Source organism: Onychomys torridus, chromosome 21 (assembly GCF_903995425.1).
Source record: "Onychomys torridus chromosome 21, mOncTor1.1, whole genome shotgun sequence".
NCBI classification, from domain to species: Eukaryota; Metazoa; Chordata; class Mammalia; order Rodentia; family Cricetidae; genus Onychomys; species Onychomys torridus.
Genome location: NC_050463.1, coordinates 33785362 through 33810898, shown reverse-complemented (window position 1 = coordinate 33810898; position 25537 = coordinate 33785362). Strand labels below are relative to the sequence as shown.

The 25537-nt window shown below is 47.5% G+C and overlaps 1 protein-coding gene and 1 non-coding gene across 2 annotated transcripts in view; both read right to left on the bottom strand.

Moving 5' to 3' along the window:
- Window positions 1-25537, bottom strand: part of Cib4 (calcium and integrin binding family member 4) — a 56558-nt gene that overhangs the window by 10095 nt on the left and 20926 nt on the right. The window contains exon 4 of the mRNA XM_036170254.1: window positions 1566-1707. Within this exon, the coding sequence (XP_036026147.1) occupies window positions 1566-1707 (142 nt within the window). The remainder of the gene's footprint in view (window positions 1-1565; window positions 1708-25537) is intronic.
- On the bottom strand, window positions 14511-14620 carry LOC118572076. The gene has a single exon (XR_004943450.1). It is a non-coding gene; the product is annotated as a U6 spliceosomal RNA (small nuclear RNA).

The following is a 25537-nucleotide window of genomic DNA, read 5'->3' as shown; positions in this document are numbered from 1 at the left end:
TAGGACTCTTTATCAGTGAATTTCAGTATCTGGGTCATGTCAGAGCCGGTCTCCTTTCTGGAGACGGCAGCAAGATTTAAAAGAATTTTCTTGCATATCAGGTCACTTTTAGATTTCATTTGGGGTATTGTAGATGTTCCGGTGTCGAGACGTTGGGTTCTGTTATAGTTCTCCAAAACAGTGCTGACATGTTTGGTTTAATTCAGACTGCAATCCTGTTGTCCAGGTTCTCCAGATTAGAGAGGGTTCTGGGGTTCTGTTTGTTTACTTTGAGAATCGAATCTGGAGCCTTGCACGTCCTTCAAGCATTCGACCATTGAGCTAGCTCTAACACTAGCCCTTGACTTTTTAAGACAAGGTCTCACAAGGTAGCTCACTTTGTCTTCAAATTTATGAGCCTTCTGCCTCAGCCTCCTGAGCATGAGGATTTCCAGTGTGTGCCACCACACCTAGCAAGGTTTTCCTCAGCCTGCAGGATTCTGCTCACTGACGTCTGAGAACAGGAGGAGCTGGATGGCCTATTCAAACAGAAAGGATGGCACTCATCCATGCCAGTCTGCCCCTGCAAGCAGAGGAGTTACCATGAAGTACTCAGAGAGGTTCATGGTCTGTTGGAAGGTGTGTCAAGATTTCTTTGATTTTTTTCCCCTTTCGGTTGCTTTTGGGAGATCTGAGTATCCCACCATGCTATGGGGACAATACAAGGAGAAGGGCAGATACCAAAGACCTCAGAGATGATCTCTCTCAAGTCCTTCGCTTTCAAGATGATAGAACAGATTCACAGGAAAATTACTTGTTCAAGACTGCGCAGTCACCACGCAGAGCTGGCTCCAGTGCCTCATGTCTCCCAAGTTCCCCTCCAATCTTCTTCCTGCCAGACAAGCCTGAGTCCTTCATACCCATATGTGTCGACTCTTTCTCTCTGCCCTTGGTGACCCCAGTGCCCTTGGGTGGCATTACGGTTTGAACCTGAAATAGCCCTCCCAGGTTCATCATGGGTTCGAACATTTGTTTCCCAGCTGCTGGAACTGTTTTGGGAGTCCGTGGGACCTTTGGGAGGAGGAACCTAGCTGGAGAGGGAACTGATTTCTTAAGGAGCAGGACTGGAGGCTTATAGTACCACCCAGCCTCCTGTGTTGCTTCTGACTTCTGTTCCATCAACATATAAGGAGGTGAGAAGTCTCAGCCACACATTCCCACTCTGTGGCCTGCTTGTTACCCTGCTGTCCCTGCCACGATGGACTATATGCCTTCAAACGGAGCCTCCATAAATTCTCCTTCCCCTGAGGTACTCCTTGTCAGGTATGTTGGTCACAGCAACAATAAAGGCCACTTCTATAGATAACATCAAGGGAAGGGCCTCTGTATCATAGCTGAGATTCTCAACCAGCTTTGTTATTTCACAGTACTTAAGAAATACGATATATATATTCATCAAGACCTAATAAATCCCAGTTACACTATCCCATCAATGAGCTAATGTTGTTGGATTTCAGATGTGGCAGGTTCTCTTTGGCCCTCTCCTCCTTCCCATTCAGCACCATTGCCCCAACCAAGGTACCCACCATAGATGCGAAAGGCATATTCTATCTTCAGGCTGGGGCAAGCCTGCTCACTGAACACCGACGCCATGCCCAGGACATCTTCAAAGGAGAACACGTTGTTGTGTGAGAACACCTTGCAGATGCGGTCTCGGAAAGGGTTGACCTGTGATGGGGGTGAGGGGGACAAGGTCTATCAGGGTGTTGTCTCCCCTAGCCTCTTCCACCTGCCATCAGCACTGAGTCCTGGGCTGAGACAAAAAGAACAAGGTAGGGTGAAGCAGGACCCTGGGGGTGATGGAGGGACCCAGGACAAGGGACCCTGCTTGACATCACTCTGCTCATCCACATCTCCTCCTGAGCACACATTCCAGTGCCTTGTGGGTGTTTTTGTGCATCGTCTTATTGAGGTTTTTATGGCTATTAAATTTCCCTCCATTTTACATTTATAACTTGGAAACTTAAAAAACAATGGATAAAGGATAAAACAAAAGTCGTCTATAATCGACTCCCCAGAGTTAACAACTATTAACATGTTGATGTAGCCGTCAGCAGACCTAGGTTTAATGCTGTGTTGTGAGTTAGGGAACCACTGCCATATAGATACGTTCATTAACTATCCGTCAGAGTTAAAGACTTGTATAAAGTAGAGAGATAATAATCATGTCTACCATGTAGGACTGCCACAAAGACTAAGATAAATAACTCAGCCAATGAGAGCGTCTGATAAGTAACTCAGCCAATGAGAGTGCCTGATAGACAACTCAGCCAATGAGACCGTCTGATAAGTAACTCAGCCAATGAGAGTGCCTGATAGACAACTCAGCCAATGAGACCGTCTGATAAGTAACTCAGCCAATGAGAGTGCCTGATAGACAACTCAGCCAATGAGAGCTGGTGGTTGTTATTTAACCACCACAGATATCACGATCAACAGAGCAGTTTTCAAATTAGGTGCCCAGGCTGGAAATGAAACTCAGCAGTAGAGTAGAGCCTTTGCCTAGCATGTGTGATGCCCCACCCCACCCCTTCCCAAAGCCCCACACAGCTTCCTAAACACACGCGCACGCACACACACACACACACACAAACACACACACACACACACACACAATCAAATTAGAGTCCCAAATTACCAAGGGCCATGATGATATCTAAGCAACTCTGGTTCCCTCAAACTGGCCCTGGCCGTGGTGAGTGAGCTCCCTCCTAGGCTGACATTCCTCCACGTGGGCTTGTGACATCCCGGCCACCATTTGCCAGTTCAGATAAACTTGCTACTCCAGCTTGCGACTCTCCCTCCGGGTCCCAGGAACAGGCAGGTGGAGAGAGGGCTTTGGGGGCAGAGCTCATCAGAGTGTGCTATAGTTCGGATTATAATTATTTCCCCAAAGCCTGTATGTTGTAGGCTTCATCCCCAGGAAGTAATAAAAGCTATAAAAGGTAGGTCCCAGTGAAAGGTCGTAGGACATTGGTGAGATGTGTCCTCAAAGAGGATCATGGGACTCCAGCTCTTATTACTTTTGCTTCCCAGGTACCACGGGGTAGGCACCTTCCTTCTCTACACCCTCTTTCCATAATGCCTTTCCTTGCCTCACAACAGGCCCCAAACCGATGGGGACAGTTGACCAAGGGCTGAAACTGTAAAGCTGTAATCTCTTTCGAACATGATCTCCTCCAGTGTTTTATTATAGTAACAGCTGATTAGCATAGAGCTCAGTAGGGATCCACACGCAAGGATGCTTGGCAACCTTTAAAAGTAGCAAGTTCAGCTTTGATACACCCTCGGCTCACTCTCTGGGGCTCTGATCCATTCCCACACCCTGGGATGCCTTTCCTTCCCCAGCTGCTCAGTGTCCCCGCCCAGCAGACCTTATCACACTCCAGCTCTCTCCTGTACTTCAAAACAAATCCTAATAACTCATACCTCCCTTAAATCCCTGTTCTTATACGTACCCTGACTAAGCCGCCTGACCCTGTAAACCCGCAGAGCAGATGTGAGTGTACAGTGGAGCCCCAGTTCCCAAAGTTCTAATCAGTTGAAGTGGATCTCTGTTTTTTTTCTAGCTCCCTTTGCTATGACAAGGCATCTCTTCAGAGGCGTGTGTTTCATGCAGAGGGGTTTGGCTCAGCCTCTCTGCTCCAGCTGTGCAAATGACCTGGCATGGGCCCGCTGCTAAGGATCCACGCCAGTGGTTCTCAATCTGTGGGTTATGAACCCTTAGTCAGTCGCCCAAAACCATTGGAAAACACAGACATTTACGCTAGGATTCAAAATTAGTTACGAAGTAGCAACAAAATAATTTTGTGGTAGGGAGGGGGTCACAACTAGAGGAACTGTATTAAAGGGTCCAGGCGTTAGAAAGGCTGAGAACCCCTGCTCCATACAGACCCACGCTCTCTAGAGCTGCCCTGCTTGGATCAGCCAATGCTTAGCTCTCTCGCTTCAGGTCTCCAGTTTTGACATTTGGGATATACATATTTTTTTCTTTTGTTCTCCTAGAACTCAGCCACACATTGAAATGCGTGCTTTTCTTTTGTCCATCATTGTAGTTGAGATGAGACATTGTGTGTCACTCCAGGTGGCTATGAAGCTCTCAGATTTTACTCAGCATACAGGTCACTTGGGGTCGTTCTTAAACACGTGAATTCGTGTTGGACAGTTGACGAGCTTCATCCATGCAGGATGAAGAACCAGCTAAACAACATGATGCTTTGAGTTCCTGGTTTTGTCCCGTTCACTGGAATATCGAAGCGGGCAGAGCTCATGCTAAGTGTTCTAAAGATTCAAGCTCAATGCAGTGGTGCACACCTCTAATCCTAGCCCTTGGGAAGCTGAGGGAGGAGAATTTGGGAGGCAGAGGCTAGCCTTGGCTACATAAGGGGTTACCAGGCCAGCCAGGGATATAGAGCAAGACCTTGTCTCAAAAACAGAACAAAACAAAGAACAATGAAAACTGTGAAGAGTGGGATGGTCACATTATGGTGTGTGCGTGGTATACGCTACATAAATCTCACACAAGCTTTCACCCTCAGAGGTCTTCTGTCAGGGGGTCTAAAGTGGGGGCCAGTGCTATAGGTAAATTGTGTCCCCTCCAAAATCCCTGTGTCAAAGTCAACCACCCCACCTCAGAATATGACTTCATTTGGAAATAGAGTTGTAGGCGTAATTCCCTAGTGACATCACACGGAGGAGGGATCCTCATAACATACGATGTTGTCCTTAGAGAAAGGGAAACTGGACGTGGATATGTGTTCTCAGAGACCGGCACATGGAGACAGAGGCAGAATCACAAGGAAGCGTCTACAAGTCAAAGGACAGCAGAGATTGCCAGCAACCCTGCAGAAGGGAGAGAGAGCCTGGAACGGACCCTTCGCCCGGTCTTCAGAAAGAACCAACCCTGTCTACACCCGGATCTTGGGCTTCTAGCCTTGGCAGTTATGAGACAATGTTTCTATTGTGGGAGTCACAGAGCATGTGGTACTTAGTAAATACACACGCCAAGCAACTGCTTTGTGAGCTCCTGGGGTCCGTTTTATACAGAGACACATGCATCATAGGCATATACAAACATAGATAATGTAGTATGGAGAAATATATACATATATCATATACATGTCCCAGAAGTGACCATGACCCACTCAAAAAACCAAGCTCACTTCAGGCTGGAGCCCCCATTCTTTTAACATGCCCAGAAATACCTCTTTCCCTATCTCTAACTGACGCTGATAGCTTGAACTCCTATGTCCCAAGAACCTAACTAAGTGGCTTTATCAATTGTGACCAAATTTTAACTACATTAACCCTTCTCAAAAATGGCTATATGGCTTAACAAGACTCCCGCTAGGAAACCACAGTTGAAGATAACGTTTGTAACGCAGATAAAAGGGAGCAGCAAGAAAGTGCCAGCGCTGAGGTCTCTTCCTGTTTGAAATGCAGCTTTGCTCCATACCAAGAAGGCTTGAGAACCCAGACAGACAAAACAATGTGTCCTTGCTTCAAGTCTCTGAGCCTGTGCTAAACCAGGCCAAAGGCAGGTCAGCGAGCTCTCCACCACCGCACATTTCCAGCTAGGGAATGACGCGGAGTCTTCCTTCCCGTGGGGCCTCTACTGCAGGCCTTGGCTGGGAGTGAGGGGGTTGATGGGCAGGGGTGGCAGTGTGCCATCGTCTAGGTAAAATAATCACCATCTTCGTTAGGCCAGCTGTGCCTGTTTTCAAGCGACCGTCGTGATAGGGCCTGTTGGCTACTGACGTTTCCTCAGAGAAGGAGAAATTTGGAAAAGCATGATCCCTCTTCTGAGACTCCAGCTACTCTTCCCAGCCCTCTGTCTGCAATTCTGTCTTAATTGCAAATGCCCTGGGGGGGGTCTTGGGGTGTTCGAATGTAAAAGTTGGGGGAGGTTAATGAAAGGAACCACCATCTGCGTGACTATAGGGAAGCCATGCTGGGTAAAGACTTTTTGGTATGGCAGGGTCACTCATGGTCCTGTAAGCATCCCCTCACCCGTACCCTTATGTCCACTAAACTCATTGGTTCCTTAGGTGGACTTTTTGTTGTTGGGACCTTATAAGGCTAATGCATATGTTTATATCTTCCCAGAGAAGGAATTCTCGGAATATACATACGCTTCTTAGACTGGAAACCCAGAAGTCAGTAGTTAATGACAGTAAGAATAATGACATATACAATACAACCTTGGAAAACGCAGAGAATTTCTGAAGGTGAGGAGAAATGGTTCTCACGCTGCCAAGGCTTTGCGAAGTAGTTAAAAGTACAGATGTTTCTAACTGGGATTAAATGCTTAGGTTTCGATTTAATAAGGAACTACATGAAGAGCCATATGTCTCGGATCCACTAAAGAGGAAGTGTTACAGAGTAAATAATGAAGACATCATTTCTAGTTGTAGGTGGTGGTACCGGCCTGTGATTCCAGCACTTGGGAGGTTGAGGCAGGAGGACCATGAGTTCAAGGCTGACCCAGACTATACAGCAAAACCTAGTCTTAAAAGACAAAAAAGCAGGGGTGTGGAGCTGGCTTAGTAAAGTGTTTGCCATGCTATTCCAAGAACCCGAGTCTAGATCCCACATAAGAAGTCAGGCATGGCAGAGCACATTTGTAATCTAGGGAGCTGGAGACAGGAAGGTCCCTGGAGCTCACTAGCCAGCCCGCCTAGCTGACTTGGTGGGCTCCAAGTTCAATAAGAGACCGTGTCTCAAAAAAATTAGAATGGAGAGTAATTGAAGAGGACTCCTGACATTGACCTCTGACCTACACACACTTGGGCACACACATACACACGAACATGTACACATATATAACCACCCCCATGCATACACACACACACATACACACAAACATGTTCACACATATACCCACACCCATACACACACACAAACATGTACACATATATACCCACCCCCATACACACACCCCCAAACAAACATATACACACATATACCCACCCCCTGCCACCCCACATGAACATGTACACACATATACCCCACCACACACACACACACACACACACACACACACACACACACACAGTGCACCACTACTTATAAATGAAATTGAGTGTATCACTGATGGAAAGTCTGTCTATGATGGGGGAAAAAAAAGGTGGGTTGATGTTAATTTCCCTGGAGATTTTCTTCAGGATGCTGTGACCAGGAAAATAAGTCTGGACATTCAAAAATTGCAGCAGGAATCATTGATTTGATTAGGTTTACTTTTTAGAGTTTTATAGCAACACATATACAAGGATCTGGGATCAGAGACAAGTGACTGGGCATCTTTCCAGCCACAGGGAGGCTTGCTGGCCGTCTTGAGACAGCACTCTCAAAAGAGCCGTACACCCGTAGATGAGTTACATATTTTTTCCTGCACAAACAAGTGTTTCACACTTGCTGGCCTGTTTTGATGACAAGTGGTGGTTGACATTTTCCACCCATTATTTTGCTAATAATATTTCATACTATTTGTAACGTATACGAGGCTATTGCTCAGCGGGAGGAAATGCAACTTCATTTGACTACTCGAGAGAACTTAGGTGACTCATTGTAACAGGAATGCTTTTCCATTGTCGCTGGCATTTTGGAAAGACTGTTTTGAAGGGCCTTTTTTGTTGTTGTTGCTGTCGCTAAAACTGTGGTATCACCTATAAAAAGTGTTTATGTGGACATGCCTGTAAACATTAGAAACATTTTTTTTCTAACCTGTTTGAAATTTGCCCAAATAATGTAGGCAGATATTGAGCCTGCTTGTTCAAAAAATATCACAAGGTAAAGCTTTCCAATTAGCTTGTAAAACCACTGGCTGACACAAAGGAAGAGACATGATTCCTAGCTCAGCTCAATAAAAGGCCTTTAATTGGTAGATGGGGATGAAAACGGAGGGCTGTGATTTAATACATGCATCCCATGATACACTTCTCCTCTTTGAATCAGTTATGACAGCTATTAAAAATAAAACAAACTAGCTGTACCCCATAAATATGCACATTATGTGTCAATTAAAAAATAAAACAACCGAACTATACACAGCGCTATTTCAAAATAAGGTTTTAAAGAATAAGCTGGTGTGTGTGTGTGTGTGTGTGTGTGTGTGTGTGTGTGTAAGATGTCTCAGTGTATAAAAGTGCTTGCTGCTAAGCTTCATGACCTGGATTTGATTCCCAGGCCCCACATGTGGAAGGAGAGAAGTACAAATTGTCTTTTGATCTCCTTATGCACACCCTCACACGTACGCATACAGGATAAATGTTTTTTTGTTTTTTGGGGTTTTTTTTTTGCCAGAGCTGAGGACTGAACCCTGGGCCTTGTGCTTGCTAGGCAAGCGCTCTACCACTGAGCTAAATCCCCAAGCCCAGGATAAATGTTTTTAAAATTATTTTTAGTGTGTGAGAGTCTTGCATGTATGTATGTGTTCCATATGTGTGCATTGTCCTCAGAGGCCAGAAGAGGGCACTGGATCACCCAGAACCTGAGTTACCTACGGACTGTTGTAAGTTTGCCATGTGGGTGCTGGGAACCGAACTCAGGTCCTCTGCAAAAGCAGCCAGTGCTCTTAACTGCTGAGCCATCTCTCCAGCCTCAAAACTTCTTACTTTTAATAAAATCATTTTCTCAACGAAGTGAAAACATGGAGGCTGGACTGACATGGAGTGGCTTGTGAACACTTGGGGGCTGGCCACGGGGACTGTCTCTGTGAAGGTGAGAATTGCCAGCAGAGGAAGACACTGGGAGAGAGCGCAGCAGCGATAAACCCATCAGGCAGGTGAGGAGGAGAACCAGAGCATGGGGCAAGAGACACTGCTCTCTAGAGGACGGCAAGGCAGATGTTAAGTCAAAGCCAAGGTAGGATTATATCATCAGAGCAGCCTGTAAGAATCACGCTGCCAGTCCAGTCACCCCTGAAGCCTGATATAGGAAAGAAACATTCAAGAGCCCCTCCTTTTGGCTATCAGACTATTGATGCAACGGACCCCCGTGACATTGGAATTTCCCCAAGAATCTCATGCCCAGAGACAGTAAAGGCTGAAGGTGGATGCCAGCCAGAGGAGGAAGCAATCTCCACGCTAAGATTTTTGGTTCTGACAACTTGTCAGACCACGTTTAAGGAGCGCCTGGAGTCCAGACAAAATGGTCAGTGACAGGCAGGAACTCACCTTTGTTAGAACTACTCAGTTTAGCATATGTACCTCTTGCTATGAACCTGAACCCCAGGTCAGGACCCAGAAGATAGATTAGCTGGGTGCTGGCGGGGTGCTGGATGTCTCTGTCGCTCTTCTCAATGTGACTACATTGAATAAATCTCCCTTTTCTGCTGTCACCTGCCTCTTTCACGGGCCTCCTGAGGACAGGTGGTGGAGCCTAGCTCATTAAGGCGGCCAGGGCCCAGGCTCTGACCCTAATAACTCCAGGACCACCAGCAGTGTCCCACGCCAGCTTCTATTCCAACCCAAGGCAGCTTCCTTGTCTCCCAGGCTCCCCGCCTTTCTGTTTCCCAGAGGGATGGCCAGACACTGTGATGAGGTATCACTTAGAATCTACACAGCTCCAGATGGAGTCTGGTGGAAATGGCCCTGCAGAGAGGTTTCTAAGTCCCCGGGGGATGCAGCTGGCTCTCTACCGTGAGCTGAAAGACAGAAGGCTGGGGACCCTCCAGCCCAAGTCCTCTGGGGAGACAGAAGAACAGTCAGAGAGGCATTGCAGAAGGGATTCCTTTTCACCACCCCAAGCCCCCACACCTTCACCATCCCAGGTCCCCACATCTTCTCCACCCCAGGTCCCCATACTTTCTACTTTCGCCACCCCAGGTCCTGTTTAGTTTACCACGTTCCAGATTTTTTTAAAAAATGCTATTAACGCTAACAATCTGAGATCTGAACCCATAAATTTGGGATGCGTCCAGAGAGTTATCATCTGCGTTCAATTTCACACCCATTTAAGAACCCTCAATCCTCTAAGGGAGGAAGGCAGTGACAATTGACAGAGCAGTACTTCCATTTCAGGAAGAGCGTGTACCCGAGCTTGAAGGCGTTTTGAGCAACAGGAACATAAACATGTCAGCGCAGAAATTTATACAGGTAACTCAGCAGCGACATCTCCCTTTTTCCATGATGAGACCGACAAAGATGGAGATAAACCCCAATGCTGGCAGATTTTTTTTTTTTTTTTGAAACGGAAACTACAGCTTGTTGATTAAAAAGATTGCAGTCCCTGCCCCCCCCACCCCACACACATTAAATGTTTTGTTGTTGTTTTCTAAAAGATCCTCTCAAAGCTGCTAAATGAGAGATTTGATTTTAAGATGAAAGTCAGAGGGAATATTTGGACTTAGCTTAAAAATATCTCCTTGCCATTTCTCCAACTAATGCCTAGTCAGAAAGAGGTTTTCTACAGTTGCTGGAAAAAAATGCTCATAAAAATATGTCAGTGACTCAATAATGACATCATGGATACACTTGGCCTTTTTTTCTTCTTCTTCTTTAAGACAGGGTTTCTCTGTGTAGCCCTGACTGTCCTGTATCTCACTCTGTAGCCCAGGCTGGCCTCGAACTCAGAGATCTGCCTGGCTCTGCCTCCCGAGTGCTGGGATTAAAGGCATGCGCCACCACAGCCTGGATTTTTAAGACCTCATATTTTTAAAAAGACCTCAAATAATATTATTTCACTTAAATTTTCTCATTGCTATTTAAATCTTAATGTCTGGTGGCTATCGTTAAACATTCTCTCTTTAAATTTTGTTTACTTTTATTTTGTGTGTGTATGTGATGTGTGGTGCATGTACATGTTCATGTGGGTGTATACACATGTGCACACACATGTGGAGGTCAGAGGTCAACAGTGGGCATTTTCTCTTCTTAAAACACATTTGAGATTTATTTTTATTTTGAATTGTGGTGTGTGTGTGTGTGTGTGTGTGTGTGTGTGTGTGTGTGTGTAGTACACATGAGTGCAGGAGCTTTTGGGGCCAGTGGTATCAGATCCCCCCTGGAACTGGGGTTATAAGCAGTTATAAGCTGCTCAACATGGATGTTAGCGATGGATCTCATGGTCTCTGCAGGAGACATTCTCTTAACCAAAAATCCATCTCTTCAGCCCTCTTACCAGGCATTTCCTTCCACCTTGTTGTTAAAAGATTACGTATTATTTATTTGTTTAATGTGTATGTGCCTCACACATGTGCTTCCCTGTTGATGGGGTGCACTACATTATGATCTGGGGAGACCAGAAGAGAGCATTGGATCCCCTGGGACTGAAGCTGTGGGTGGTTGTGAGCTACAGGGAGGGTGCAGGGAGCCAAACCTGGGTCCCCTGCGACTGCAGCCAGCACACTCTTAGCTGCTGAGCCACCTCCAGCCTCTTCATCCACCTTAGTTTTTGAGACAGAGTCTCTCCCTGACACTGGAGCTCACTAATCGGGTAGACTGGGTCGCCAGTGAACTCTAGGTATCTGCTGTCTCTGCACAGCCCGCCCCAGCTGGGGTTACAGAGGTGCCCCTGACACTGTGCCCTGCTTTGACCCGGGTCCTGGGATCCGAACCCGGGTCCCAATGCTTTTGTGGTGAGTACTTTGAGCAACTGAGCCATCTCCTCTGCTCCTAGTTTTGAATATTATTTTCTTTTTGATCATGGCCGTCAACTCTTACTAAAATGATAGGATTAGGCTGCATGTCGGTTCAGCAGGCAGAGGTGTGGCTGAGCCGGATGACCTGAGTTCAGTCCTGAGACAGGGGATGTGATTTCAGTCTCTGGGGCCCACATGGTGGAAGTAAAGCACTGACTCCAAAGGTGTCCTCTAAGCTCCATTGATAAGCTGTGGCATGTGCGTGTGCATGCACATCTTCACAAGCACTTGAGTGCACACAAACACACACACACACCCCAAATGTTAAAAGTAAAACAAAAGCATTATTAATGCATAAGCACTTTTTCTCATAGTATTGACGGTTGAACCTAGGGTCTCATAAAAGTACTTTTACCTCTGAGGGCATATCCCAGTGGGGGAGACACCCCCTTTTTTTACTTTTATTTTGAGACGTGTTTTCAATAAGTGGTCCAGGTTAGCCTTGAACTTACTGTAGGCCAGGCAGGCCTTAACTTAAGATCCTCCTGCCTCCGTCTTCAGGTAACCGTGATTATGCACCTACACTCCCAGGTCCAGATAATATATTTTTAAACATTTGAAACATGTAAAAGGATTTGTTGAAGAAAGGAGGGGCACAGAGCATCACTCCTCAATTTTGAATAGAGGCCTCAGTGTACCTGGAAAAGAGGACGCTTCGCTTATAAGGTCCTATCTGGTCACAGACATTTGAGTGGATGGATCTCAGGTCCTCGAAGAAGGATGAAACTAAACCTCATCTCAGTGCCTTTAAAGCTTTTTTTCTCATATGTATCATAGTCACAGATTGAAAGGCTCAATAATAAGAGACCAGTTCTTCCCAAGTTGATCCATAATGCCACCGCAATTCTAGCTGAAGTCTTCCAGCTGCTGTTTTTGTGAAAACTGACAAGCCAATTCTCTATGTGGAGATTTGAAAAAAAGAGTTCAGAACAGCGAAGGCAATTCTGTGAGGTAGGAAGACTGTGGCCAGAGCCCTGGGGATTGAGACTGTGTGAGATTGATGTGATGTAAGAACAAATGATCCAGGGCCAGAATAGAGACTCCAATACCAGATGTGTACAGTTGACGGTGTAGAAGGCTCTATCTATAATGCATCCAGAAGGGGAGTCAGCAAGCCCTGGTGCTGGGTTGGTGGACAGTGACATGGGAGAATGATGGATGTTGTTCCCTACCTCACACAAAACTCAAAAGCAGTCCCAGATTGAGCCATGGTCTCATCTAGAGGACTAGTAGTCAAACTTCAGAAACACTTTTTTTTTTTTAACTCAGAAAATCTTCTTAACCGCGAGGCAAAGATTGTTTAACAATAGACGAAAGCACTAACCATAGGGGCACTGCCATAAATCTGAGCATACTAAAATTGAAAAATTATATTGTTCAAAAGACATCATTACGAGAATAAAAGGGCAGGCAACAACAATCAATAGCCGCTTCGAGAGATGAATGGATGAGCAAGCCGCAACGCAGCTAGGAGATGGAATGTGACTCGGAGAAAGGGAAAGCCATTGATGAACACCACAATGCCAAAGATCCTTCAATGGATTTTGCTGAGTGAAGGCAATCAGACTAAAAAGGCTACATATTGAGGCTGGCACAATGCCTGTAACGCTGGTGCTCAGGAGGCGGAAGCAGGAGGATTAAGTGTTCAACCAGGCTAGTCTGCGCCTACTAAGTGAAACCCTATCTCCAAAACAAACAAACAAACAAACAAACAGACAGACAGACAGACAAAGGGGTGAGGAAGGAAGAAGGGAGGGAGAGAGGCTAGATATTGTTAGGAATCTATTCAGGAAAATGCAGGGCTAGAGGGATGGGAAAACAGAAGAGTGGTAGCTATTGGATGGTGAAGGAGATGCTAACTTTAAGGGTCTTCACAAGGAAAGTTTCAGGGTGATGGGTCTACTCCAGATGGGGTCATGGAGGATGGAGGGGTTGGATTCAGCCTCTATGCATTTTTGTCTGTCAGTGTGTGGGTATGTGCATATGCGTGCAGGCCGTAGGAGTGGTCGGAACGACTTACCTGTAACCTGCAGTTACAGATAAGCTGGCTAATGTAGGTGCTGGGTCTACTGAACTCAGGGCCTCTGCAAGAGCAGTGCTGACTCCCAACTCCCCGCTCAGTCTATGCATTTTTTCCCCAAAGCCTGGGCACCATCCACCACAGGAGCGAGCTCTCACTGGGTGCAAATTAAAAGCAGTTAACAGCAGGACAGCAGTGAGCTCGGGAGGGAAGCCAGGCCTCCAGCAGATGAAACCATTGCAGTGTGGCCAAAACGTCACTGAAAGGGTAGAGAGAAAGAAACACTGATTAAGTGTTTGAAAAGAGGGTTTCAGTTGGGTTCTGGAGGAGCAAAGAGAATAATAAATCCACACTGTAGTCTGAGGTCCAGGGAAGTTTGTTTCTCACAGGGGTATGTGAGTCAATCATCCGCCAGAGTTCAAAAGATAAATCACAGGTAGGTGAGTTACGAGGCAGATAAGTTACAAATAAGCAAGGGAGTTGGGGGTGGAGAGGGGCGAGGTTCCATTGTCAGGACATCAGCATGAACTCCATGGCATCTATATGTAAACAGAGAATTACAAAAGCTGAGTGCTAATAGGTGACGTCAGGGTGTGTGTATGTGTGTACCCATTCATGCATGTGCAGGTGCACACTGCTCACACATGCATGTGCCTGTCTGAGAAAGTCAGAGGACAAGCTCAGGTGTTGCTCCCACATACTATCAACCTTGTTTGTCTGAAACAGGGTCTCTCACAGGCCAAGCAGGTGTGGCCTTTAGGCTGGGCTCTCCAGGGGTCTGCCAATCTCTACTGCCCCAGCCCTGGATGACAAGTTAATATGGAATGCTTCACAAATTTGTGTGTCACCCTTTGCCCAGGGGCCATATGCTAATCCTCTCTGTGTTTTTCCAATTTTAGTATATGTGCTGTCCAAGTGAGTGCCTGGTTTTTCTTTTTAATATGTGCTCTGGGCATTGAACTCAGCTTCGTGTAAAGCAGGCACTTGGCTGACTGAACTAACTCCCAAGCTCTAAATTTCTTGGTTGTGGTAGGTGTGCCGTGGTTCTGTGAGACACTGACATCGGAGAGGCTGAATAGAAGGAAAAGAGACCCTGCCTTCTAAATTCCAGGAGCAAATGGTTGCAGTAAGCAAACCACATTTAGAAATAAAGCTCAAGAATGGATGAATAACTTCAGTATTAGGTACTTACAATAGAAAATTTGCAATATTAAGCATAGAAACTAGTAATAAGATCTGGAAAAAAAAACAGCAATAAGGAAGACCTAGACAGGAACAAAGATAAAATGACACCAGATTCCTTATCTGAGCAGATCAGATGACAACAAAATCATTGTTTAATTTTCTGGAGGGAGAGGGAAGATTCCTATCCTGCTATATTCTATACCTAGCAAAGATGTCCTCCAGACATGAAGACACAGAGTTGTTTCTTCCCAACAAACAAAGCTGAGAGATCTTGATAGCAACAGACCAGAGCTAGAAAAAGCATTCCAGGAAGTAATACAGAATAAGCAGAAAGAAAATACCAGAAAGAACCATGGATCTACACAAGGGAGTAAAGGACACCAGAAATGAGATGTATGTGAGTGAATAGAAAATTCTTTTGAAAAGAAACAATCCACAATTGCAATTGGAAATGCCAACATTTCTCTGCCAATAATTGATAGAACAAGTAGATCGTCCCCAAAGTCATGAAGAATGTAAAAGACTGTCAAACAACTGGATGTAATGGATGCTTTCTAGAAAGCTCTACCTCTCACAGCAAATAGACATTTTTTTTTCCCAAGTGCATTTGGAACATTGACCAAAATAGACCGAATTCTGGGTTAAAAAGCAAGTCACTGAATTTAAGAGGACATAAGTCATACAAACTATGTTCTTTGACCATAACTAAATTAAATTAGAAATCAACAACAGAGAAAACATCTTGGAAACCCTCAAAAAAAAATGAGAAAATACTTTGAGCTAAATGAATATCCAAAGTTGTGGGGTTTTAGTGAAAATTAGCATTGATAGTAAAAAAATAAAAGGGTAACTGAGGTAAGCATTTGAAAGGTCCTTTGCCCGTTGGTTTGGGGAGAGGGTCACTGGGGTGGGGTGGGGGGGTGAGTCTACCAGCCAGTGGATGGTGTAACCCATCATCATATTGCTTCTGAGCTATCTGCTTCCTGGGATGTAACTGTCCCGGAGGAATGGAAGAGCTTGTTATTGGAAGCGGTGGCATGGGGACCACAGGCTGATGGAGCTCTGTGCTCCCCAAGAGCAGAGGAGCTAGGTGACCCTTCTGTGTGAGGTTCCTCTTCCATCAACCTTGCAGAGCTGAACCCAGAACAGTCTCTTCAGCACCAAAGCAGTTCTACCAGAAGGTGGCGGTGTTAGGTCAGAACCACAGGGTCAGTTCATAAAACCAGCACAAGTGAGCACCTGTTGTATGCAGACAGGTAGCAGGATAGACTCTACCACTCCGTTTGACAGTGAGAAAGCAGGGCTCACAGGAAGAACTGGCCCCTGGCTATGTGCCGCTGCCCTGAGGAGCCTCTCGACTGCTGCTTTGTATGGAGCTATATCTTCCCCAAGAAACTTTCTCAAAATCATGTTCCTACGAACAAGGTATGTGGGCCCAAGGCATTACCTGGTCAGCTGTCAGGGGCTCCAGAGATAGGCCAGTGGTAGTGAAAACGCCACTTCATCTGTGGGTGTGAGCAAAGCCCATAATCTGAACTCAAGTCCTTGTAGCAAATGCATTACGTGTGAATCAGTCATGGAACTAGATCCTGGAGGTCCCAGCACGACAGGGAAGCTACCTCTGCCTTTTCTATGAGGCTCCTGGCACTTACAGAAATCTCTCCAGAAACTGGAAATGTGGGGGGAAAGGTCTAAACCAAACACCGCACCGCGCCCCCATCTTCAAGGGACATGCAAAGTTAAGATAGAACTGAAGCCTCCCACAGCTCTGTGATAACTCTAAGTTGCTCAGATAACCAAGATGGCTACTGAGTCTTCAGCAGGAGGGTAGCATACACATGTGGACACACTGGACATAGGGAGGGTTCATGTCTCCAGCTGTAAAGCAAGATTCCATCAGGCTACTCAGAAACAGCACAATCTTTGAAAAGAACCATTTATTTCTGGGGGGTTGGAGAAGACGGTTCAAGGGCTAAGAGCATGCACAGCTTCTGCAGAGGGTCTGAGTTTGGTTCTCAACCCCTGTAACTGCCAGGAACTCCATTGACAGGGGTAAATCCAATGACTCTGGCCGCCGAGGACAACAGTACCCATGTGCACATATCCACACACAGGCACAAAATTTAAAAAAAAAAGAAAGAAAACAACAACAAAAACAACTATTTCTTTCCAGACCAAGGAAATACCACCCTTGGTAGGCCACAGTTGGCTGTGGATAATTGCAACTGTGGAAAGGGAAATGGTGGCAGAGCTGGGACCTCTACATACAGCAATGCATGAGCAAGGGCAAAGCCGTGTGTCCTGAGAGGGAGGACAGACAGACAAACAGCCTGGAAGGGGAAACCAGGAAGAAACAGATTAGAACAGGATGGAGGTTCAGGGAGAAGATGCAGTCAGGTCCCCGGAGACCCTATGGCAAGGAGAAGAGGACACAGAGTGAGGCCAAGGGTGCTCTCCTGCTTCAGGCCCCTCGGGGCGGCCCCTTCTCCCAGATGCCCAGCTTCCACCTGATGAGTGAAACTCCAAAGAAGAACAGAGAGAAGAACCTGGAAGCCCCCTAGAGGTCCTGGGTGTTCTGCATGACCTCGCAGGCCCATTTCAGAGGCTGGGAATGGGAACAGGGAGCTTCACCCTGTTCGTGAACATGGAGAGTAGGAACAGCACTTCCAGGAGGGTGGGGGTGGGAACTCGGAGGATGAAGCTGATGCAGGTGGATGCCCTTATTCTACGGCCTGCCCCCCCCCCCCCCCCCCGGCTCCCCGGGCCTCATTCCCACTAGTCTCTGCCACAGAAGTTCACCCTTCTTAAAGGTCCTGTGAGCGCTGTCTCTCGGTAACAGATGGGCTGGCAGGGACATGCTGGGGCTACGTCCTGCCGGCCGCTGGAGGCAGATCCCTGGTGGAACAGATATGAGAGCGAGGCAGTACAAACATTAAATATTATTAAACAACCACGGGCTCACGAGGCCGGAGCCTGGCTCAGAGCCACCAGACCAGTCTCTTCCTAGATTCCAGGCCCATAGATATGTCACGCTTCCCTGAGGAACCTTCCAGAAGATCTGTCCTTCCCTAAGGTGGAGGTCAAGAACCCTCAGTCTTCAGAGGCTGTCCACAGGAGTTGGGCCTTATGTTGTGGAAGGCTTGGGACACAGTGAACCAAGCAGACAGTCTCTAAAATGCTAAAATAGATTATATTGTAATACAATATATAATAGATATAATAGATATATATTTTTTTATGTAGCCAAGGCGCCTTGAACTCGCTGTGTGGCTAAGGATGACCTAAAATTCTTGATCCTCTTGCCTTTGTCTCCCAAGGGTTGGTATGCTACCATGCCCAGCATAGTATAACTTTTTATTATATTTACTTTTATATGCATGTGTGTGTGTATGCACGTGCGCGCGCGCGCGCACACACACACACACACACACACACACGCCACTGAACGCATATAAAGGGCAAAGAACAATTCCTCTTCTATTACAGAGATCAAACTCAAGGCATTAGACTTGGCAACAAGCAGTTCCTTTACCCACTGGGCCATCTCGCCAGCCCCATAATAACTTTTAATTTGATGTCTCCGAGATTTTGATATGTTGCAGCTTTGGACCAGCTTATATAGTTTTGGTGTTTTATTTGTACAACCTGACCAGGCAAATGGATTAAAGAAAGAAATCAAGCAGCCAGTGTCCCTTACCTAGCCTGACTATCGACATCTATCAAAAATAAGACCAGTAAGCCCTTCCACATGCTATAGCTAAGTGTCTGTGTACAACATTATCTTTTTCAGAGACCAGGTCTCACTATGTAGCCCAGGCTAGTCTGGAACTTGCAGCCTTCTTGCCTCAGCCTCCTGAGTCCTAGGATAGGTGTACATTACCACACCTGGCTTCTATTAGCATTTCTAATGAGTCAACCTCACAGTATCACACAAAATATTAACCAATATTCAAGATGCTGGGTAATAACATAGCAACAAGCCATTGACCTCGAGTAGACCACAGGGCCTCTCCACTTCCCCATCTATAAAAGGGGCAGAATCAGAACTTTGCCCATGGGTTTTTGTGCAGTTTGAATGAGGTCATCTTTGCATCTGGTACTGATAGACCCTCGATAAATGTTCTGTAGCATTATATGCCCGGCCCACATTGCCTCCTGTCGGGATCAAGGCCACCCTGTCACAGTCAGAACTATGTGGTGTGAGCTCCAATCAGGCCTGTGACTTGAGCCAAGCATGCCAGGATGCAGCTCATGGGTTTCATACCTGCCTGTGCATGGCTTCACTCTGCAGAGGACCACAGAGGCATGCACTTGCTGCAGACAGGTCTGAGTTTAAAGGAAGCTTTAACGGAAATCCCAATTCCCTACCACAGTGGCCCTCCCCAGTCAGCCTTCATCAATTGGCACACATTTCTGGTTCTTAAGTTCAGGTATTCTCCATGTGGCCAATGATCAGACAACACAGAAGGCCCCAGTGGCCATCACAATACCAGGAAATAGCAGGCGAGATCTAGGATACCCTTGGGTTGACTACACTGGTGGTTCCTATCTCTACAAGGGCAGAGCCTTGCATGCAACAAGAAAGGACAGAGCTGGGGACAGGGGAGAGTGACTCTGGGCAGAGAGCAGAAATCCAGCCTGAAAACCCTACCCAGCCCCCTTTTTACAATCAGGGCTTACAAAGACATTGGCCCTGTCACACGGGTACCCTGCTCCCCATGGCTTCTCTTGTGGTGCACCCTAGCTTGCAATTTCACTCCGCCTCTGATAGACTGGCTCTCCTTCAGACATCCCCTGTGACCGTTCCTTCCTGCTTTCCAGTGTGTGTGACAGTCAGTTAAGAAATACATAAATGTATTTCTGTTGGCTGCCTTCTGACGAAGACGCGTTTGCCAGAACACCCCATAAAGTGCCGGGATTGTGGGAAGGACCCTCTAGTCCAAAGTGATAGCTTCGCCATGTCATCTCATTAGGAAGACGGTAGGCAAACAATTGCTGTTGACATTCTGAAGCCACTGGGCCTGGGAGGGTGGGTCCTGTGGGTGGGACCACCCTCTGCTTGGAGGACGGGCCTGGGGAAGAACAGCTACTGCCCAAGAGGAAGGTGGGGGAGGGGAGGGGAAGGCCTGATGGAGGAAAGAGAGGGAGCCTTTGAGATGGGATACTTCTCTGCAGCCACCCACCCTCTCTCCTCAGCCCTCAGGCCGTTACTAGAGGGCTTGTCTGGGGCAACGTCCGTGAATTTCTGTTGAGAGGCCAAGAGTTTATTTGGGTCAATGTGAAGTGGAGGCTGAAAGGACAGAAGGAGAAGCAGGAGCCCCTGGTCTCTGTCCCTTATGCGTGTCCCCCCCTCAAAAGAAGCACAGGAGGCAAGGAGGAGGGAGGGCCATGCCCCACCCCCCAAAGTGAGGAATTAATTGGAGAGATGCCGTGTACCCCACAAAGTGAGGAACTGGTGGGAAGGTGGTTCACAGCCACTGCATGGTGCCCGGCCATGTCTCTCCAGTTCTCACTCAGACAGAGCAGGTGGCCCCTGGTGCCCCAGGTGGGACTCTGGGTGCAAGGTCTAGCGGCTGCACGGTGAGGCAGATGGGGACAGTTCCTATGGCACAGCAGGAGAGCTTAATGACCGTTTCTACGGGTTTCTGGGAAAACACAACACAAGCTCAGGACGGCCAATATAAAAATCATTTACGATACACTGCACCTGTAGTCCACAGGCAGTTCATTCAAATCAGGAGCCAAAGTACGGGAGGAAGCCAGCTGCCCGAGGCCAGCCTGGACATAGGACTCTTAGGAAGTTTCCAGTACAGGCGTTTTGCTGCCCAGGGAGTTGCTGGTCTGGGCTAGTCTGCCGTTACCCGCTACCTCCCAGTTAGAGTCTAGATGGCAACAATATTGCTTTGCGGCTGTATGGGGTCACCTGGCCCAGGGCACCCTGGGACCCCTGTCAGCTCTATAAGATGTAGGTCCCTGTATCTCAATAAACCCCTCTTGTTGGTAGAGCTAAGCAAAAAGACATGTGATCTGTTTTGACCTCATTGTGAATCAATGATAACTGTGGAGTGGGCTAGCCAAGGCTGCTCATACCTGTAATCCCAACCCCTGGGGAGATGGGGGCAGGAAGACAGGAGGTTAGCCTGGCCTGCAGAGTGAATCTTGCCTCAAACAAAACAAAACTTAAATCAAAACCACAGAATTGCTCCCTAGTCCTTGGTGGAAAATACCCGCTCCAGATGCCTCCCCGCTTTTGGTGTTTGGAGACAAGGTCTCATGAATCCTTGCTGGTCTTGAGCCTAGGCATGTCGCCTCAGATGGTCTTGATATCTTCCTGATCTTGCCTGCACCTCCCAAATGCCAGCGTCATAGACGTCTGCCACCACACCTGTCCTTGCTCTGCCCTGCCTCTCTAAACACCGTGAAGTATGAACCTAACAAAGGACTTTTTCAGTCCAACATTCGAAGGCCCTGACTTCCTATCCCCTTTCTCCTCGTCCTGGGGACATTATCACACTCCCACCAAGCCGTTTTGATCACTAGTGTCTTGGTTTTCTATTGCTGTGATAAAACACTATGACCAAAAGCGACTGGAATGGGGGGTGGGGGGATTAGTTGTCATTATACAGTGGGTTACCCATCATCTAGGAAATCAGAAACCTGTAGGCTGGAGCTGATGCAGAGGCCACGAGGGAGTGCTGCTCACTGGCTTGCTCCTCATGGCTTGCCCTGTTTGCTTTTCTATACACGCCAGGACCATCTGCCCAGGGTGTGGACCTACCAAATCAATCACTAATCAATAAAAGGTTCCACGGGCCAACCTTTCAAAGGCGTGTTCTTAAGTGAGAGTTTCCCTTCTCAGATAACTCTAGCTTGTGTCCAGTTAACAGAAAACCAGCCTGCACACTAAGGGCCTAGCCAGCCGTGAGGTATCACTACCTGGGTATTTATTGGCACCCGCTGTGGACTCAGACCTCTAGACGCCTTGCCTTTTCCACACTCCTGCTGGCCCAAGAAGACGAGGAAAGGAAGACACTCTAACTCTTAGTAGGTTTGCCTCCCAGGTGCTGCTGCTGTGCCCGTCCTTATCACTGCTTTTACTACAACCCAGTCAGTCACTGTGCATAATTTACACTGACTATGAAGATCAAGGCATGAAGGAGATGAGCAACTGAACCAGACAAGAGGAAGAATCGGGAATCTGGTCCCAGGTCTATGTGACTCATACTTTCCCAGCATGTTCCGGAAGGTACGTGGAGGTGTCAAGCTGAGCTCACCAAAACAAGTGCTGGCACCAGCTCCTGGGGCACCAGGCAAGAAGTAGTAGCAAGTGTCCAATGGGTGCCAGCGTTGAGTGCGGTGGGCAGTTGAACTAATCAGTCGCATACAGACATACAGTTCCTGCGTCTTTTCTCTAGGACAGTGGCACAGGCTCGCTCATGGCAAGAGATGTTGAAGCTGTGGGCCCCAGCCCCAGTTCTGGGGTCCCTGTTAACACAGCCACATCTGGCTCATGACGTCATCACGAGGGATGGAGAAAGTGGGTCAGAGGCAATCAATACACAGCTCTGGGTTAAAAGTCCATGTGCCTGTCCGTGTCCCTTTGCGATGATGGCCGCTTAAAGAGATGTCCCCAGCTACGTGCCGCAGAGCTCTCTCTCTTCACATTGATTCAAGTTGGGGATATTTAAACACCCCAGTTCTTCATTTTGTGTTTTTCCCTCCCCCCACAAGGCGTAAATGTTTTCCCATGTTGTTTCATAGTCAATGCAATTTTCATTTTAATAGCTGCTTCGTTCTGGTTCCTGGAGTGGACAGCCCTGTCTATTCACCGCCTCCAAGGAGAAGCTGGATGTCTAGACTCAGAAAATAATTTCAAAAAATGAAGAAAATAATACACAAGGATGTTTACTGTGATGTTATTTATAGTAGCAGAAAAATAACTAACCCCTTGAAAGAGCGCTACTGCTCAGCCGTGAGGGGAGGCTTTGTTTGGTCAATTAGAACCCAACGCAATTATGCAGCCATCAGACCACAATCACGCGGGCTATTCAGCAACATGAAAAAAGCATTTATGCCCAATGGGGAGAAAAAACACAAAATAAAATTGCGTCCAGGTACATCTACCATGTTGTAAAATAAAGCGTGACCAGGGAAAAAGACGGCAAGAGAAAAATAGAAAATGAAAACTTATGTTGTGGTTAATGGGTGCCAAGGAATTGATTTTTTTTTTTTAATTGTGTTTTACTGACACACTACTCTTAACAATAAATAAAAAAATTAAAAATTAAAAAAAAAAAAAAAAAACCAAACCAGAAAACAACAGGTGTGTTGGGAACCTGTTACCTTTCCCACAGGCTGCTTATCAGCTTCGTTTGCTCATAAGCGAAGGCTGGTTTCAGGCAGGGCTGGCCTTCCCACCTCCAGACCCAGTAAGAGGTTGGTGGCCCCCATCTTGGCGGGAGCAAAGGTATTCTGAAGAGAGACACTTGTTCCCCTCCCTTTGGCTATCAGACTATTGGAGGAATAGAACCCAAGAAATTAGAATTCCCCCAGAGACCTCATGCTGGTGGGGGAGGGGCAGTCCAAAGCCCGGTCCTATACAGAGGGGAGCTTGTCTTTTAGACAGATGTTTTACAGCCTGGGCAACTTACCAACCATCTTGCAGAAGGGATGCGGGAGCTGAAACAAGGTCCACACCTTGACCAGGCTACCTGGTTATCCACACTTCTCGCTCTGTTTAATCCTAAATCATAGGAGTTACTGAACCTGTTTGTCCCCACTTCCTAATGCGGCGGCCTTGAAGAAATCTCCTTCCCCCAATTTTCCACTATGATTTGTGTCTTTAGTTGGTATATTGAGGCGGAGTGGGGAAGCCTGGGTTGTGAGAGCTGCTGGAACTGAAGCCTTTGACCCTAAACATTCTAGTAGCCTTGTCAGGGTGGCAGGAGGAACTGGTCCTGCTGAGCAGAGAGCTTGGTGAGAAGGGAAGGTCACTGGAACATGACCCATTTCTGTCATTTGTATTGGAGCAACTGTGTTCTACCTTTCCAGAGACATTCCAAATGGCGAAAGGCAGGGGACCCGTTAGTAGTTCTGATGTTTTCTATAGGGTTCCAGGAGCCTTGCGCAGATCCCCTCCTCATGGTCCCCACCCAGGGAAACGCAGTCTCTCTCCATTTTCCCCAAGGCTCCCTGGTACTCTGAAGGAAGAGGACTTTCAAGGGAAGAGTATGGATCACATCACCTGCTGTCCTGAGCCTGGGCAACTCTTCCTGTCCCAGAGGCAGTTTGCCAGGGAGGAAGAGGCCAGGGCAGATGGCAGGGCAGGGCTCTGCTTTGTAGAGAGGAAGCCAGTCCACGCCCCAAAGTTGCTAGCCAGCTGTTCCCCTAGCTACCCCCTGTGGGTGGCAGTTCAGGGGAGGTAGAGGACAGGGCAAAGACAGATTTTGTGTGGACAGCAGTTGGGGACAATGTGAAGCAGAAGCCTTAAGCCATCTCCAGAAAGAAGTCATTTGTAACCTAGCGGGGAAGGGTTTTTTTGTTTTTGTTTTCTTTGTTTGTTTGTTTGTTTTTGCCACCTAAGGAGCTGTGTTATAGTCGCAGACTCTTTGTTCAGTTCTCTTGACACTAGATAGGCCATCTACTTCTGGCTCTTGGCCTCAGGCAGAGTGAGGAAAAGGGTGACCTCTCTCCCAGAACCTAGCTGGACTAAGGGTGCAGGACTCTCAGAAATCAAAGGACATTCAACACCTTCGCCCTCACCACCAACTGCCAGGGCGAGTTTAAGGTGCCCGCCAGGAGCCTGGTCGCCTGCAGGACATCAGCCAGCTTGTGTGGTTATGGTCCCGAGTCCTTCTTCTGGTGGAATACCATGATGTTTCTGTCACCTCTTCCCACTAGCAGGGCTTGAGTCCCTCCTCGACTTTTTTGGGGAACACATACCTTCTCTCTAGTCCTTCTGTGTGAGATGGGAGACTCCCCCAGCGGATCTGCCATTCATAGAACACAATCATGCCTTCCCCTCTGCCACTGCTCTAGGCCCACTGACCCCCGAGTTCCACTCACTTCCTGGGAGCACCTCTCAGCAGTCAGAGTAAAACCCTCCGAGGTGGGCGGAGGTGCTACCGTTTGGTCTGTTTTTCAGACGCAGCAAACTGAGGTGTGACACAGGCTGGCCGTTAAAAGTCAGGATGCTGGCCGGGCGGTGGTGGCGGCTGCAGTGGTGGTGGTGGCGGCGGTGGTGGTGGTGGCGGCGGCGGCGGCGCACGCCTGTAATCCCAGCACTGGGGAGGCAGAGTCAGGCGGATCTCTGTGAGTTCCAGGAAAAGGCGCAAAGCTACACAGAGAAGCCCTGTCTCGAAAAACCAAAACAAACAAACAAACAAAAAGTCAGGATGCCTAAAGGAGGTGCCAGTACTCAAAAGAGGGCTCTGGTCCTTCTGAAAGGAGCAGAAGCCAGAGCCAACAGTAGGAGAAGCTCCCAGAAGGTCCCTTCATAGCCGAGCCTGTCCCCCTACACCTGGGGGATGTCCCCACCTCCATCTATGTAGGGTGATGTGACCAACAGCTCAAGGCAGGTGGTATGCCCTTCCTTGCTTGCATCATGCTCAGGCCACTGGGAAGCCCTTCAAAGCTGCAGGGTGTCTAGTCCCCGT